This window comes from Heliangelus exortis, chromosome 22 (assembly GCF_036169615.1).
Source record: "Heliangelus exortis chromosome 22, bHelExo1.hap1, whole genome shotgun sequence".
NCBI lineage: Eukaryota > Metazoa > Chordata > Aves > Apodiformes > Trochilidae > Heliangelus > Heliangelus exortis.
The window spans coordinates 10060716-10073530 of record NC_092443.1 but is presented as its reverse complement, the minus strand read 5'-3'; the positions used below and the strand labels follow the sequence as shown (position 1 = coordinate 10073530).

The 12815-nt window shown below is 46.9% G+C and overlaps 2 protein-coding genes across 7 annotated transcripts in view; one reads left to right on the top strand and one right to left on the bottom strand.

Annotated features, from left to right (window-relative positions):
* AK8 (adenylate kinase 8) overlaps positions 1–6135 on the bottom strand; it is a 63465-nt gene extending 57330 nt beyond the window's left edge. For all 5 annotated transcript variants that reach the window (XM_071766417.1, XM_071766420.1, XM_071766421.1 and 2 more), the window contains exons 1-2: positions 5965–6135; positions 3110–3194 (exon numbers count right to left, since the gene is read on the bottom strand). In XM_071766417.1, coding sequence (XP_071622518.1) covers positions 3110–3194; positions 5965–6045 — 166 coding nt within the window. In that variant the 5' untranslated portion in view covers positions 6046–6135. The remainder of the gene's footprint in view (positions 1–3109; positions 3195–5964) is intronic.
* A 34-nt stretch (positions 6136–6169) lies between these two features.
* Positions 6170–11244, top strand: SPACA9 (sperm acrosome associated 9). 2 transcript variants are annotated; one of them, XM_071766425.1, is made up of 5 exons: positions 6170–6259; positions 6934–7090; positions 9714–9916; positions 9998–10136; positions 11179–11244. In XM_071766425.1, the coding sequence occupies exons 2-5, from the start codon at positions 6947–6949 to the stop codon at positions 11185–11187; spliced, it is 495 nt and encodes a 164-aa protein (XP_071622526.1). In that variant the 5' UTR covers positions 6170–6259; positions 6934–6946; the 3' UTR covers positions 11188–11244. The 2 variants fall into 2 exon arrangements, with proteins under 2 accessions (XP_071622526.1, XP_071622524.1); XM_071766423.1 differs by lacking the exon at positions 11179–11244 and having other exon boundaries at positions 9998–10361.
* The last annotated feature ends 1571 nt before the right edge of the window (positions 11245–12815 follow it).

Sequence of the window (12815 nt, the reverse complement as noted above, 5' to 3'; positions counted from 1 at the left end):
AGGGAAGTATTCAGGACTTTTTCCATAAACTCATATTGGGTTGCAATCCCTCCTGCTGCCATTTTATATTAACATCCTTGGTGTTCTTTTCCCTAATACCTCAGGGAAAAAAAACACAAACAAACCAATGAAACAGACGACAGAGAGAAGGGACTGATGAGTACTTGCTGGGATGTAGCAGAGGTCAAAAGAGAGGAGGTGCCTACTCACCCAAAAACCTTTTCAGCTCTTGATAACTAATGGAGATTAAGTGTCTGATGCCAGCAGACAGCGAAGGACGTGAACTGTATTTTTATGAGGCTTTCCATGCATTTAACAGTTATTGGGCAGGTGCAATTTTAAAACATACATGAAACCCAAATTACAGATTCATCTTGACAAAGTTATCTGACTTGGAAGGTTTAAGAGAAACTCCCCCCTTATTGGTTCTTGCTAGTGCAACAGAACTAGTACACAATGTAGAAAAATACTTTAAAAGGATACATCAGCTGTTTTTTATCACCTAATTTCTTTCAAATGTAATGTGATTAAATCCTAGGGTTTTTTTTTTTAATCTAACACCTTGAAACTCCAGCCCGGTACTTAGGAATTATTTATAAACAGCGTCATAAAAGAGTGCTCGGGTGCCAACACTAATCAACTTCTTCAAACCACTTCAAAGAAAATCAAAAAACCTTTCCATCCACAGATCCTTTTGAGGTTTAACTAGGAGCGTGATTTAAAATTCACAAGAAAACCCTTAGGTATTGAAGCTTTAATACACAGCTTTCTTGGACAAACGTTTGATAAAAAACGAAACACACCATTATATACACAGCTCAGGATTTAATATTGCCCAGGGCTACTGTAAATGCTCACTTTGTACTAAATCTGGTTTTCTCTCTGCTTAGTGGCTGGCAGCAGATGGGGCAGTGCAATTCACTGATTCACTCATTTGCACACTTGTAAGACTCCTCTCAAGCATTCTCCCCAAACATAAGACACAAGGGCACAGCCAGGACCCCACTCTGGGTAATGTTTAACCCCCAACCAGCACACGCTCGTTATTTACCACTGGAGCTCTGCACCAGCACCCACATGAAGTCAGGAAAAATCTAGAAAGTCCCTTTTTATTCAGTAACAAATTTTATTTCGTTCCATGTTTAGTCTTGATGGGATCTTACAGGACTTACTCCTCCAAGTAAAGTAAGTCTTTACATTCAACAATTATTTTCCTAGTAACAAAATAAATCCTGGAATAATAAAAGAATAACTGGGCTCACTGAGTTCCATTTAAGTCCAAAAGATTCTATGATTATTATAGAATGAAGGCAAAACCATCTGCTGAACTGGTAAGAAAAAAAGCACATAGTATGTGATGAAAACTCTGACCAAACTTCTTTACATTTCTTCAGACTGTAGAGGAAAAACTCCCAGAAATGCCACTTGGATCCTGAGAGCTTTTTCATTAGCACAGACCAAGACCCAGTGTAAAGAAACAGGATCTTTGTGTATGACAGAATGATCAGGTTTCATGTGGATCTTTTCAGGCATTTAGGAGGAGGACATAAAGGACATAAAGTACAGAGCCTGAAGCACAAACATTTAGCCACACATTTGACCTATGAGAAACTCCAGGCAGTTGTAAGCTATAATCACCATTATACTTATTCATAGTTTTAAGGGTACTTTAGATCCTATTGTTAATTTAAAAGGTTTTCTGACTTCACACCTAGAATAGCTGCAATGCTTCTTTTCTACAGGTTCCTGTTTGAAATTTTCTCTAGGGCTAAGACTGTCTAGCAAGGCAAGATCATGAAAATTCATCACTTTACTGATGGCTCTAATAAGGTTTTTTTCCTTCTAAATAGTCAGCACCTTCCACCATGATCAAAAAGTGAAATCAACTCTGCTACAGATTTCTGTTACATTATTTTCCATATAATTTATTCTTAAAACAACATTTAGGCTTTAATTTTAATTGGAGTTCCTTTCCTCTTTTAATAGCTTTTTCCAGACTGAAAGCAGACAGCATTTTTCCTTTGACAAACAACTGCTGTAGTTCTATCTTTAGCCTCTAAATACTGAAGTCATGAAATGGAAACTTGCCTAATTCTGTTCAAATAATACTGTGGGGCTTCAGAACAAACATTAGCTCTAAGTGAAGACATTTTATCAGCATTCTATCAAACCACATGAAATTCTTCTGCATATTTTCCATGGGTCTATAAAGCAGATTGATTACTCGTGCTGCCTGCATTAGAAAAGGCTGGACACAATTTGCAGGATTTGATTTTTTTTTTTTTTTAAATATATTTAGCAGCATTTCAATCAACATCCATCTGATCACAACCACTAAGAACTCACAATACCTCTGCTGATCAAGATTTCACTGATGCTGCAGCAGACCTTTCAGAATGGTTTGCTCTGGTTTTAAAGCAACATCAAAGCAACATGACACCAGCTATCCCTGACAGCTCATGCAGAACAAAAATTATACTTCAGTTGTGCATCTCCAAATATAATCTGCCTGAGGGTGAACAGTTTGTAAATCAAATAATCTGATTGAGTGTACATGCTTTTATTGTGCAGGATGCAGAGTTCCTACTCAGTTTCCCAGGTTTTGTTGTACATACAGGGAGGGAAGCTCACTGTTCCTTCAGCTCAGATGCCACTGAGCAGGGGAACTCATTAACAGCAGATAGTAACTAACTAATAAAAAAAAATCCAGAGAATCTGCCAGCCGAGGTAGAATAGGAAACCAAATTTACACCTGACAAAAGGAGTAATTAGTGAGCTTAAAGACAACAGGAAATATCAGATGGGGCACAGAACACATTAATAATTGATACACCAGAACTCTTTGTTATTCCCTTAGAGGGTTTCATTGTTGTAACTGTTAAAGTGCATTTTTTATTAGATTACCAACTAAAAAAAAAAAAGAAATTAAAAGCATCTTACCTATAACTATTCCAAAATGCTCACCTTTTTCTTTTTTTTTTTCCCCTCAAGACACAGTCTGAAAAGTTTTATCCATCATTTGCCAACTGAAGTGCAGCTTCCAAACAGCTCTTTACAAACAAGGAATTGAACTATTTATGGTGTCTATGAACTATTTATTTTCACTTACCATCATCGTTGTGCTGCTCTAAATGGTTTATCATGTACTGAATGGGATCTTCTGGCTTATGAATTAATAGTTCTTCAAGCATAATCTGAAAATAAATAGGAAAGAGTCAGAGAAAAATTTGCAGCTATGCAGTCACAGTAAATTGTGTTTTTACAGCAGTGTTACAGTGATGATCTTAAAGGGTTTCTAAATGCTTGTTCATTTCCTTAAGGCCCCTGTCACAGAGAAAAAAAATTGAGACTCTTAAACCTATTTTAGAGGCTGGAGCACTGAAATAAAGGATAGTCAGAAAACTGCCAGTAAAAAACCAAACCAAACCAGAAGAACCTTTTAGCTTTAGCTCATGGATGATGCAGAGAGCAGAGAGGTTTGGCTCCAGCAGGCTGGTGGCAACGTGGCTGAGTGACATCAAAATCAGAAAAGGAGGTTTGGAAATGGTCAATTCCAAGCAGTTTTTCTGCAGGACAAGTTCAATCTCCCTCTCAAACACATTCCCACAAGTTTCCAGCCAGCCCAGGGAGCTGCAGAGCAGAGGGAACCTGCCCAGGGCACAAACCCCACAAGCAGTCAGAGCCCCAGAAGCAGCACCTCCCCTGTAACCTCCCTCCTGCAGGGAAATCAGGGGGATTTTGGAGCCCATTTCCATGCAAAATGTTTGAGGTTAATCAGGGCTCCTGCCAGCAGCAGAGGGGTCTGTGATTCAGGGAGGTTTTGGGGCTTTGCAGGAACAACACTGAGAAACCCCAACTCCAGAGATTTCTCTTTCAAGACATTTCAGCCCCACCAAGATTTCTGTAATTAAAACAAAACATCACAGAGCAACTGATGATCTGAGTTCAGTTACCTACTGAAATGCTCACTCTGGAATAAGACATCTTGTTCTAAAAATCAGTCACAGCACTTTGCAAATAAATTCCATAAAGTCTGTTTACTCCATAAAATTTATATTCTAACCAATTTATTTTTGGTAAAAAACCCCTCCATCTTTTATTGGAGTGGCCTATTTTTCTTTTCTAATTAATCCATTACATTAGGAAAATTAAAACACTCAATTTTGTTTATAAACTATTTCACATGCAAGTCTTGATGCTTCGAGGCCTGTGCAGCACATAGCATAAAGCATGGAATTTGTATTTTTATTGGAAATTTGGTTTGAAATTTATTATTATTATCCAGCAATATTTAAACTAAGTAACCTGTATTTGGAACAATTATCAGCAACTTCAAAAATAGCAAACCTAGAAAATCTGTTCCTAATAAAATCTGGGATTGTTCAGGCTGAGAGTGCTGCATCCTTTCAGTACTTTGGGACCAAATCCTGGCAGCACTCACACTCCTGCTCCTCTCGATGGAGTTTCATTTCACACCAGCAGTTCTGCTCAGCTCTGGGGGGGTTCATGGTTTGAGTCTCATGGTTTGTTTTTCACAATGTAAATGTTTAAGTTTAGGACAATAATTCCAAGCTGTGTTTGTTGGTACTGTTCTGGTGCTACAATATAACTGAGGCATGAAAAGAAAACAACACTGAGTAAATCCCATCAGCATTTGATGTAACAAAGGGACCTAAAGCTGCATTCAGTGCCTATGGTATGCAGAACAAGGATTTCCATTAAAAAAAAACAAAAAAAACCACCTCAAATATTGTGCGACACTGCTCATACTGAATGGTCCTGAAGTTATAAAAAACACTAAAAAAGAAGAAAAGGAAGGATGATGAGGAAGGAGAAATAGGAGAAAAGGGAAAAGGAAAGGGGAAGAGGAAAGGGGAAGAGGAAAGGGGAAGAGGAAAGGGGAAGAGGAAAGGGGAAGAGGAAAGGGGAAGAGGAAAGGGGAAGAGGAAAGGGGAAGAGGAAAGGGGGAAAGGAAAGGGGGAAAGGAAAGGGGGAAAGGAAAGGGGGAAAGGAAAGGGGGAAAGGAAAGGGGGAAAGGAAAGGGGGAAAGGAAAGGGGGAAAGGAAAGGGGGAAAGGAAAAAGGGAAATACCCATTTGTGTGTTTCCCAGCAAGATTCGAATAAGTAAAAAGGCCTCACACCAGCCCGGGTGTAAGCAGCCCCAGGGGGATCTCTCTGAAGTTTTCAGGACAACCTCAGCACCTCAGCCCCTGCTCCACACAAGGGCTTTTCCCACACTCACAGAACCTTCCCCCGAGGCAAGGAAACCGAACCCGCAGCTCCCTGGGGGTGGGAGAGGGTGTGCCGCGTGGGCTTCATCCCCAGCACGGGAGGAGGAGGAGGAGGAGGATGGGGATGGGGACGGGGATGGGAATGGGGATGGGGATGGGGATGGGGCAGCGTCACCTCCCCTGCTCGGGAGGGGAAACCCTCCAGCCCATCCTCACTGCCGATGATTTCAGCAAGAGCAGTAACTCAGAGGAGACGTAACTGGAGAGTAAATTACGAGAAAGTAAATCGGGTCTGTCCTGCTCAAACCAGGACACGCCGCCTCCTCTTCCTTCTCCTCCTCCTCGCTGCCGAACCTGCCCTTGCTCAGCACCTTTCTCCCCCAGGCTGCCACTTCCCCAGAGCCGCCTGTGACCCCAGCAATTGTCACGCTGTTATTAAAATCAATTCATTAACCCAGAGAGCCCCGGGCCGCTGCACCTTTCCTCACACGGGGACATCTGCCCGACCCCGGTGGCGGCCGCTGAGGGAAACGGCACCGGTGCTGCCCCCCTGGGAACCCTCCTCGGGCCGGACCGGACTGGATCGGACCGGACCTTCTCACCGCGGCACGTCCGGCCCAGAGCAAAGCGGGCACCCCCGGGACCAGGGGAGTCGGGGCGGGAGCTCCTCGCCGGGCCGTCCCAAGGCTGGGGAGCGGGTGAGGGGCTTTGTCCCCACGCTGCCCTCGGTCACCTGCAGGAGCTGGAAGAGCTCCCGCTCCTCCGCGTACGTTCCCAGCGCAAACGGCGGCCACGGCCGGGACAGAGGATCCATGGCCGCCCTTAGCAACCAGCCCGGCCGCACGCCGCGTTGCTAAGGAGTGACGTCACCATCCCGCGACGCGAAAAGGCCCCTCCCCTCGGAGCGCCGTAGGCGCGGTTGCCAGGGAGACGGAGGCGCGGTTGCCGTGACAACGGCCCCGGGGAGGCCGCTCAGCCCCTGCCCGCACTCGGCCCGCTCCGCGGGGCCGTCCCTGCCCATCCACACGGTACCGATCCTCGGCGGGGCTGGATGAGCGCCCGGGGGCGGGAGGGGGAAGTGGGGGGGGCGAAGCCTTCCCGAAGTCTGGGGCCCGGGCATGGGACGGAGCGGGGGAGCGGTGGGAGTTTGGATGGAGGGGAGGCGGGAGGAGTGCAGGGGGGGTTTCCCTGAGCACAAGGTCCCAATCTGTGGCCGCAGGGACGGGGGAATCACCCCCATCCCGGGCTGCCCGGTCCCGCTGCTTGCGGCGCTGGCTTCGTGTCGTGCCGGAGAGTTTCAGCCACTTGGGCAATAGTTTTATAGCGGGTAAGAGAAGCCATGGCTCCCCCCGGCTCTCTCCCCGCCGCTGGTTTGATGCATTGCCACATTATCTTTACAACAGACCCGCCAGGGTTTATGGCGTCTGATTGTCAGTGGTCCCCTCTGGGTTCTCTGCCTCTTTTTGCAGCATCGTTACTACCACAATGACTTACAGCCTGGGGCTCTGGGACTGCAGAGCTTTGGCACAATATTTCTTCCCTTTTCTGCTTATTTAAAAAAAAAAAAAAAAAAAAAAAAAAAAGTTTTCAACTAACTCCACGGTTCCAGGCAGCGTTACATGTATAGAATTGCGTCATTTCTAAAAAAAAAACAACAAAAAACCAAACACCAAACTGCTTTTCCTTCTCTCCCAAAATCCAGGAGGGGGGAAAACATGAATGAGGTAAAGGAGGCTCTAAGAAACATAGAGCAGAACTACAAGCTCTTCCTGCAGCAGCGCTTCACCTTTATCGGGGCGCTGCAGCACAGCCGGGAGAACGCACACGACATGCTCAGACCTGTGGGCAGCATCGATCAGGTACAGAGGGATCGGCACCCAGCTCTGTGCCAGCGGGGCAGGGACCAGAGCAGCGCTGGCACACCCGGGTGTCAAGCTGAGGGGCGGATAACTGGTTTTTACTAAGGGAAGATGCACAGAATCTCTCTGTTTCTGCAAACCAGTGGCAAAAGATGAAGGGCAACACCTGTGTTAGGCTTCCCCGTTTACACAGAAGGGATTTGAGTGCTGAGCATCACTTCGGGGTTTAATTTACTTCTGTCATTTCACTGCTGAGGCATAGCCAGAAATATGGGGTACAAGAAACCCATCAACCCAGCCCTCCTTCCCCAGCCACACATGGAATCTGTAATCCTTAACTTGCTGTAACCAGCCTGCTTGCCTCTTCCCCCTGGTGCTGGGGCTGCTGTAGCTTTCTATAGTGCTTATTAAAAATAATGGCTGTGTTACAGAGATAGGATGATGGATTGAAGGCTGGAAGTCCCCAGTGGGCTAAAGGTTTTTCTGGGTTGGTAAGTGAATCGTCTTGGAATTTTTATAACATGGGGTGTTTGAAGTAGTGAGAAGAACTTAGACCACCTGTAGACAGGGGGGAAAGAAAAATCTAAATAAAATTAGAATTGTGGATTTGAGACAGCAGAACCCAGGCACAAAACCCAGATGGATGCCAAAGCCAGAGTGAAAGCCAAGCTGTTACTAGGATTAGCACACAGAAGAGCTGGGGTTGTCTTTTCTGTAAGGGCTGACTCAATTCTATGTCACGACTGTGCTGGTAACGTTGCAGCAGGCTGAGATGGACATGAGACTGAGCCCTTTCTTCCAAAACCAGGCACTGAGATTCTGTATAACATTATGTTGATTAAGAAGCACCAGTGTTTCAGGGATACATCGGTCAGAGTAAGCTTGGGCTCTGTTCCTCAGCAGGGTGAAACCTCACAGGCAGCACCTGAGCACTTACACTGATCCCCAGCATCAGTTCTGGGGCAGTTACTGTGAATTTCCTGGTGGCAAAACGGGGCAGGTTTAGCCCTGAGGGTACAAACCACAAAACCTCAGGGACTGTGGGAGGCGGAAAAGAGCAAATTACTGGGGAGGCCAGGGAAGAACTGGTGCAGAACATACTGGTGACACCTTGTGCAGGAACAGAACCACTACCAGAGAAATTCACTGGGGACAAATCCAAGCATCCATTTTATTTCATTACCATTCTCCTGAAGCAGACCAACCCTTTTTTAAATTTTGCATGGGAGGGCACAATAAAAGCAAAAAATCCAGAACTGGGTGTGCTTTCAGCCTAGAGCTGATCTGACTGCCACCTTCCTTAGCATGGAAACAAAGAAACTACAGAAAAAAAATAGACTGCACCTAGATGGGAATATGGCTTCATTTCTAACCCCTAGAAGCTGGATGTGGTAGCCTCTTTAGTGTCTGGTGATGATATTTCTCAAAGAGGAGAGCTCAGCAAGGTGGAAATGTCAAAGAGCCCAGCATGGGCAGGCAATGGCAACAGCTCCTGAAGCCTCAGAATGCAGAGAGGGACAGAGTCAAAGCTTCAGCAGTTTTGTGACCCAAGCTCCTCCACCACTGCCTCAGCCAGGGACTGAAATCACCCAAGGAGTCCCTGCCCTGGCTGTGGTCACAGGGCCTGGAGTCCCTGTCCTGCTCACTCAGGTTCAATAACTCTGTTATTGAGAGGTCCAGGTTGCCCATCAGTGAATATCCAGGCTGAAATGCTGTTCTCTGTGGGATTATTTCTGCTCACAGCAGCAATAAAAAAAATCCTGCCAGGCACAGGGACACAACACTCAGCACACAGTGCTGGAAGGAGGAATCTGTACTGGAAATGGACCCTTAGAGGACATTTTTTATTTTTCTTACAAACCTGCTGAGAATTTGCCCGAGCAGAGACCATGGCTTTTCTGTATGCAGGAGCTGTGCCCGTGCCAGAACAGCTCCTTCCTTCTTGTCTTCAAATCTTACAGAAAGCTCTGAAGGTGTTAGATTCCAGCAGTGCCTGCCAACCACCCACTCAGTACTTTGTATTCTGACCACTCATGTCTCAAGTGCCTGTAATTTCTTTGGAGAAGGTATTTAATCTCCTGGCACACTGGTTTGTCATGCAATGCCACTCACTGAGTGACGGAGATGCTCAAGGCAAGCGGGGAATGTCACTGCTCTCACAGGTTAGTGGGGACAGGTTGCTTTGCAGTCAGCTAAATAAACAGCAGTGAGGAATGGAAACCTCAGCCCAAAGCAGCCCCAGTTTGGTTGCTGCCCTCCCCTCCCACCCAGCTCTGCCTGGGCACTGGGGCAGTGGGTGCTCTGCTCAGGGCAGGCAGGAGCTCCCCTCCTGCTCCCCCTGCTCTGCAGCACTCACTGCAGGGCTGGGGGGTTGGCTCTGCTGCTCCTACACCTCCCCAGAGAGGGAGGAAAGCTCTGGTGTGCTGAGCAGCAGATCCATCACCCCAAGCAAACATCTTAGGTGTGCTCTGGAGAACTCACTGCTTGCTGGGGTGTTGCAGTCTCCACAGTGGTTCAGGGCTGCAAAATCACAAGAAAAAAAAAGCATCTAATTGTCACTAATGTGAGCAGCTTTGCAGCACAATGACATCTGACATCTGTGACTGTCTCATCCCACGTACAGGTCGAGGGCTACTTGAACCACCACTGCAACAACACCACAGACAGGAGAATCCTCAGCATGTTCATCAACATCTGCAATGACCTAAGCAAGCTGTGCCAGCAGCTGGAAACCGTGCACCCTGGTAACAGCACAACCAATGGCATTTTGGAGAGGTGCAAACTGCTGCTCAGCCACAGCAATGACCTGAGTGCCATCAGAGCCAAGTAGGTCTCCCCATCACCTTTGGGCTCGCTGGGGCTGCAGTGCGGGGGCTGCTCTGCCCATTGCCTCCTTCTGTCCCACAGGTACCCCCACGATGTTGTGAATCACCTGAGCTGTGAAGAAGCAAAGAATCACTATGGAGGGGTGGTGAGCCTCATCCCCATCGTTCTGGACTGCATCAAGGACTGGGTGGCACACATCGAGAAGCTGCCGTGGCGTAATGTGAGTGGTGGGAGTGCTCTCTCTGAGAAGGGGACACCCCAGGAGGCAGCAGCCGGGGCACCCACATCCCAAACACCTGTGCACCTCGGGGCTCAGACCTCAGTTAGAAACAAAGATAAAGTGCAGGAGAGTAAGAATGTCCAGAAGAAGGACCAGAATGACACAGAAAATGACAGGGGGAAACAGAAGGGTCCCTGGAAGCCTCCAGGTAGACATGCCTTCTAAAGGACCAAACCTGCCTTCTAAAGGACCGTGTCTGCCTTCTAAAGGACCAAACCTGCCTTTTAAAGGACTAAAGCTCATACATCTTCTGCTTACCACATCTAACCCAGTGTTGATTACAACAAAGAATACTAAAGATCCTTCCTACCCGAGTTCCCTTCTTGAAGAACCCATGGACAGAAAGATATTTTCTCCCTTCCTGCCATTCCCCCTCTTCCTTAGAGGGACCCCACTGGGCCCTGTGACCAGTGCTGAGGTGAGAGCAGGGACAGCCAGGAGTGGTTGGGTTCTAGTCACTCAGATACAAACCTCAGGCAAGGTTCCTGACAGGGGATTTTACACCATCTCACACCTCTTTCTGAGGAACACCCAGAGGTGTGAAGAACCTGCATGTCTGAGGGACAGGATGCAGAAGTTTGTTTGGCTCTGCTGCCTCCTCCCTGCAGGTTCTCTGCTGGTCCCCACCACCCAGAACATCTTCCCTCACACCCCTCTGACTCCTTTGCTGCCCTAGCTTAAGATATAAAGGAGGACAAACTTCATTTTGCACTGACAATATCCAAACTTGAATAAAACTGACAAAACTTTTGAAAAAGTTTCATGATGCTTTTCAACCAACACCTGGGAATTCCAGCACAGCCCCTCTATAGCTCTGCTGGATTTTATTTCCAGGGGCAGCGGAGCCACAGGCTCTCCCCATCCTCTGGAGCTGATCCATGCTCTTGGTGGTGTTTTTGTTCAAGGCCTGGTAACTCCAGAGTTAAGATCTCAATGACATGGTGCCTGCCCTCTACCTGACTGCTCTTTTCCCCTCCCACAGGCAAAATAACTCCTGTTCTTTGCTTCCTGCTGGAAGACACTCCTGAATAAACCATTTCCCTTCGCATACCTGGCTCAGTTTGCTAAAACTTTTGCCTTACGATGAGCAGATTTTGGTAACAAGCAGTCAAAAAGGAAGGGAGAATTAATAACTGAGGAGGGAGCATGAGAAGGAATAGCCCAGAGGAAATGGCAAGTATTTTTAGGAGCATTCCCATCCCTCACATAACCCCACCTTCTTTGCAGTTTAGTCCCTTCCCCTCCCCACACGTGCTGCTTTACGACACATTTATCCACCCTGGAGCAAAGCCTATTTTTAGGAGACATCATGATCCAACTGCACAGAACCTTGCTGAACTCCAAATGGTCACCAAGCTCACCAGGGTCACTCAGAGCCTCCCTGGGGCCATGGCCAGGACGTGACTGTCACCCTCTCAGGCTTCACTTCAGAGCCCTGGTGCAGAGGCAGCTTCAGGAGGAAAAACCCAAATTGCTCTCAGCTGCCCTGTGGTGTTTCGTGTTGCAAAGGGAAGAGTCCAGTGGCAGCTGCTGCCTTGGGAAATTCTTCAGAACAAGTCCACTCTACAAGGGCTAAAAGATGCCAAGTGTTGGGTCACAAGGGATGCTGTCCCTGACCTCATTTCCAACCTTCTCCACCCTGTTGTTTAAATTTGAGCATGCAGGCTCTGATGAGACCAAATGATCCAGTTTGCAGTTCTCTTTCTGCTTCCATGGAACAGCACAGCACAAATTGCTTCTCAGAACAGTCCCAGCAAACCCTGTCCACAACCTCCACAGCCCTGGTGTTCAAAATGCCACCACAGTTCACAGAACCATAGAACAGCAGCTTGGATCCTTGTCCATTCTTACTTGACAAGGCTGTGATAGATGCAAGCAGCACAGTTCCCAAATCTGAGTAATAATTTCCAGCCTACCCCTGTCCTTTCAATCCATCTTACACAGCCCACGTTTTTAAGACACAAGCAGAAAAATGAGTGCATAAAACCTGCAGCCTTAGGTTTGGTAATGACATGGCCAGAATCTGTTGGAAGACTGCAAAGTTAAGTCTCACAAAAACATCCAGACAAATTACTTAATTTCCATACAAATTCTCCTCTCCCAGAGTGGATGGACACTTCAAAAGACAAAAAGATACAGCAAGAATTGGTTTTTTTCTACTACAAATCAAGCCGTTTGAAGAATTTACATAAACAGGATGTAAATGCCAAACACAGAAGTGCAATAAAGTTTTAGTTTAGCTTTTGTGAGCATAAAAATGCAAGATACACACTGAGGCAGGGCCTGAAACTGACTTACCTGGAGATGTGTCAGGTAGTCCAGGAAATAAACATTGCTTTTTCATTCAAAGACTGAAATGGAAACCCAGGTTGGTAGCAGCTGATCTCAGCAGAATCCTGGTTGGCATCTTTAGGCTATAAATGATCCCTGAGCTCTCCCTGACTCAGCTGGGGCTCAACCCAGGCTGCTCTTGTGAGCCTGGAACCAAGACAACAAATTCTGTGTGCTGAGAGGGGACAGCTGGGACCCCAGACACTGGGATCAAGGGCCAGGGGTGGGAGTGGGATCTTTAGGGAAGGAAAGGGATCGAGTCAAGGGAGAGGGAAACTCAGCATCCCA

Excerpts from the sequence above, each read along its gene's own strand:
- SPACA9 (XM_071766423.1), top strand. The coding sequence starts at position 6,947 with ATGAATGAGGTAAAGGAGGCTCTAAGAAACATAGAGCAGAACTACAAG. Across the intron at positions 7,091-9,713 it reads CTGTGGGCAGCATCGATCAG|GTCGAGGGCTACTTGAACCA; the intron begins GTACAGAGGGAT and ends TCCCACGTACAG. Across the intron at positions 9,917-9,997 it reads CTGAGTGCCATCAGAGCCAA|GTACCCCCACGATGTTGTGA; the intron begins GTAGGTCTCCCC and ends TCTGTCCCACAG.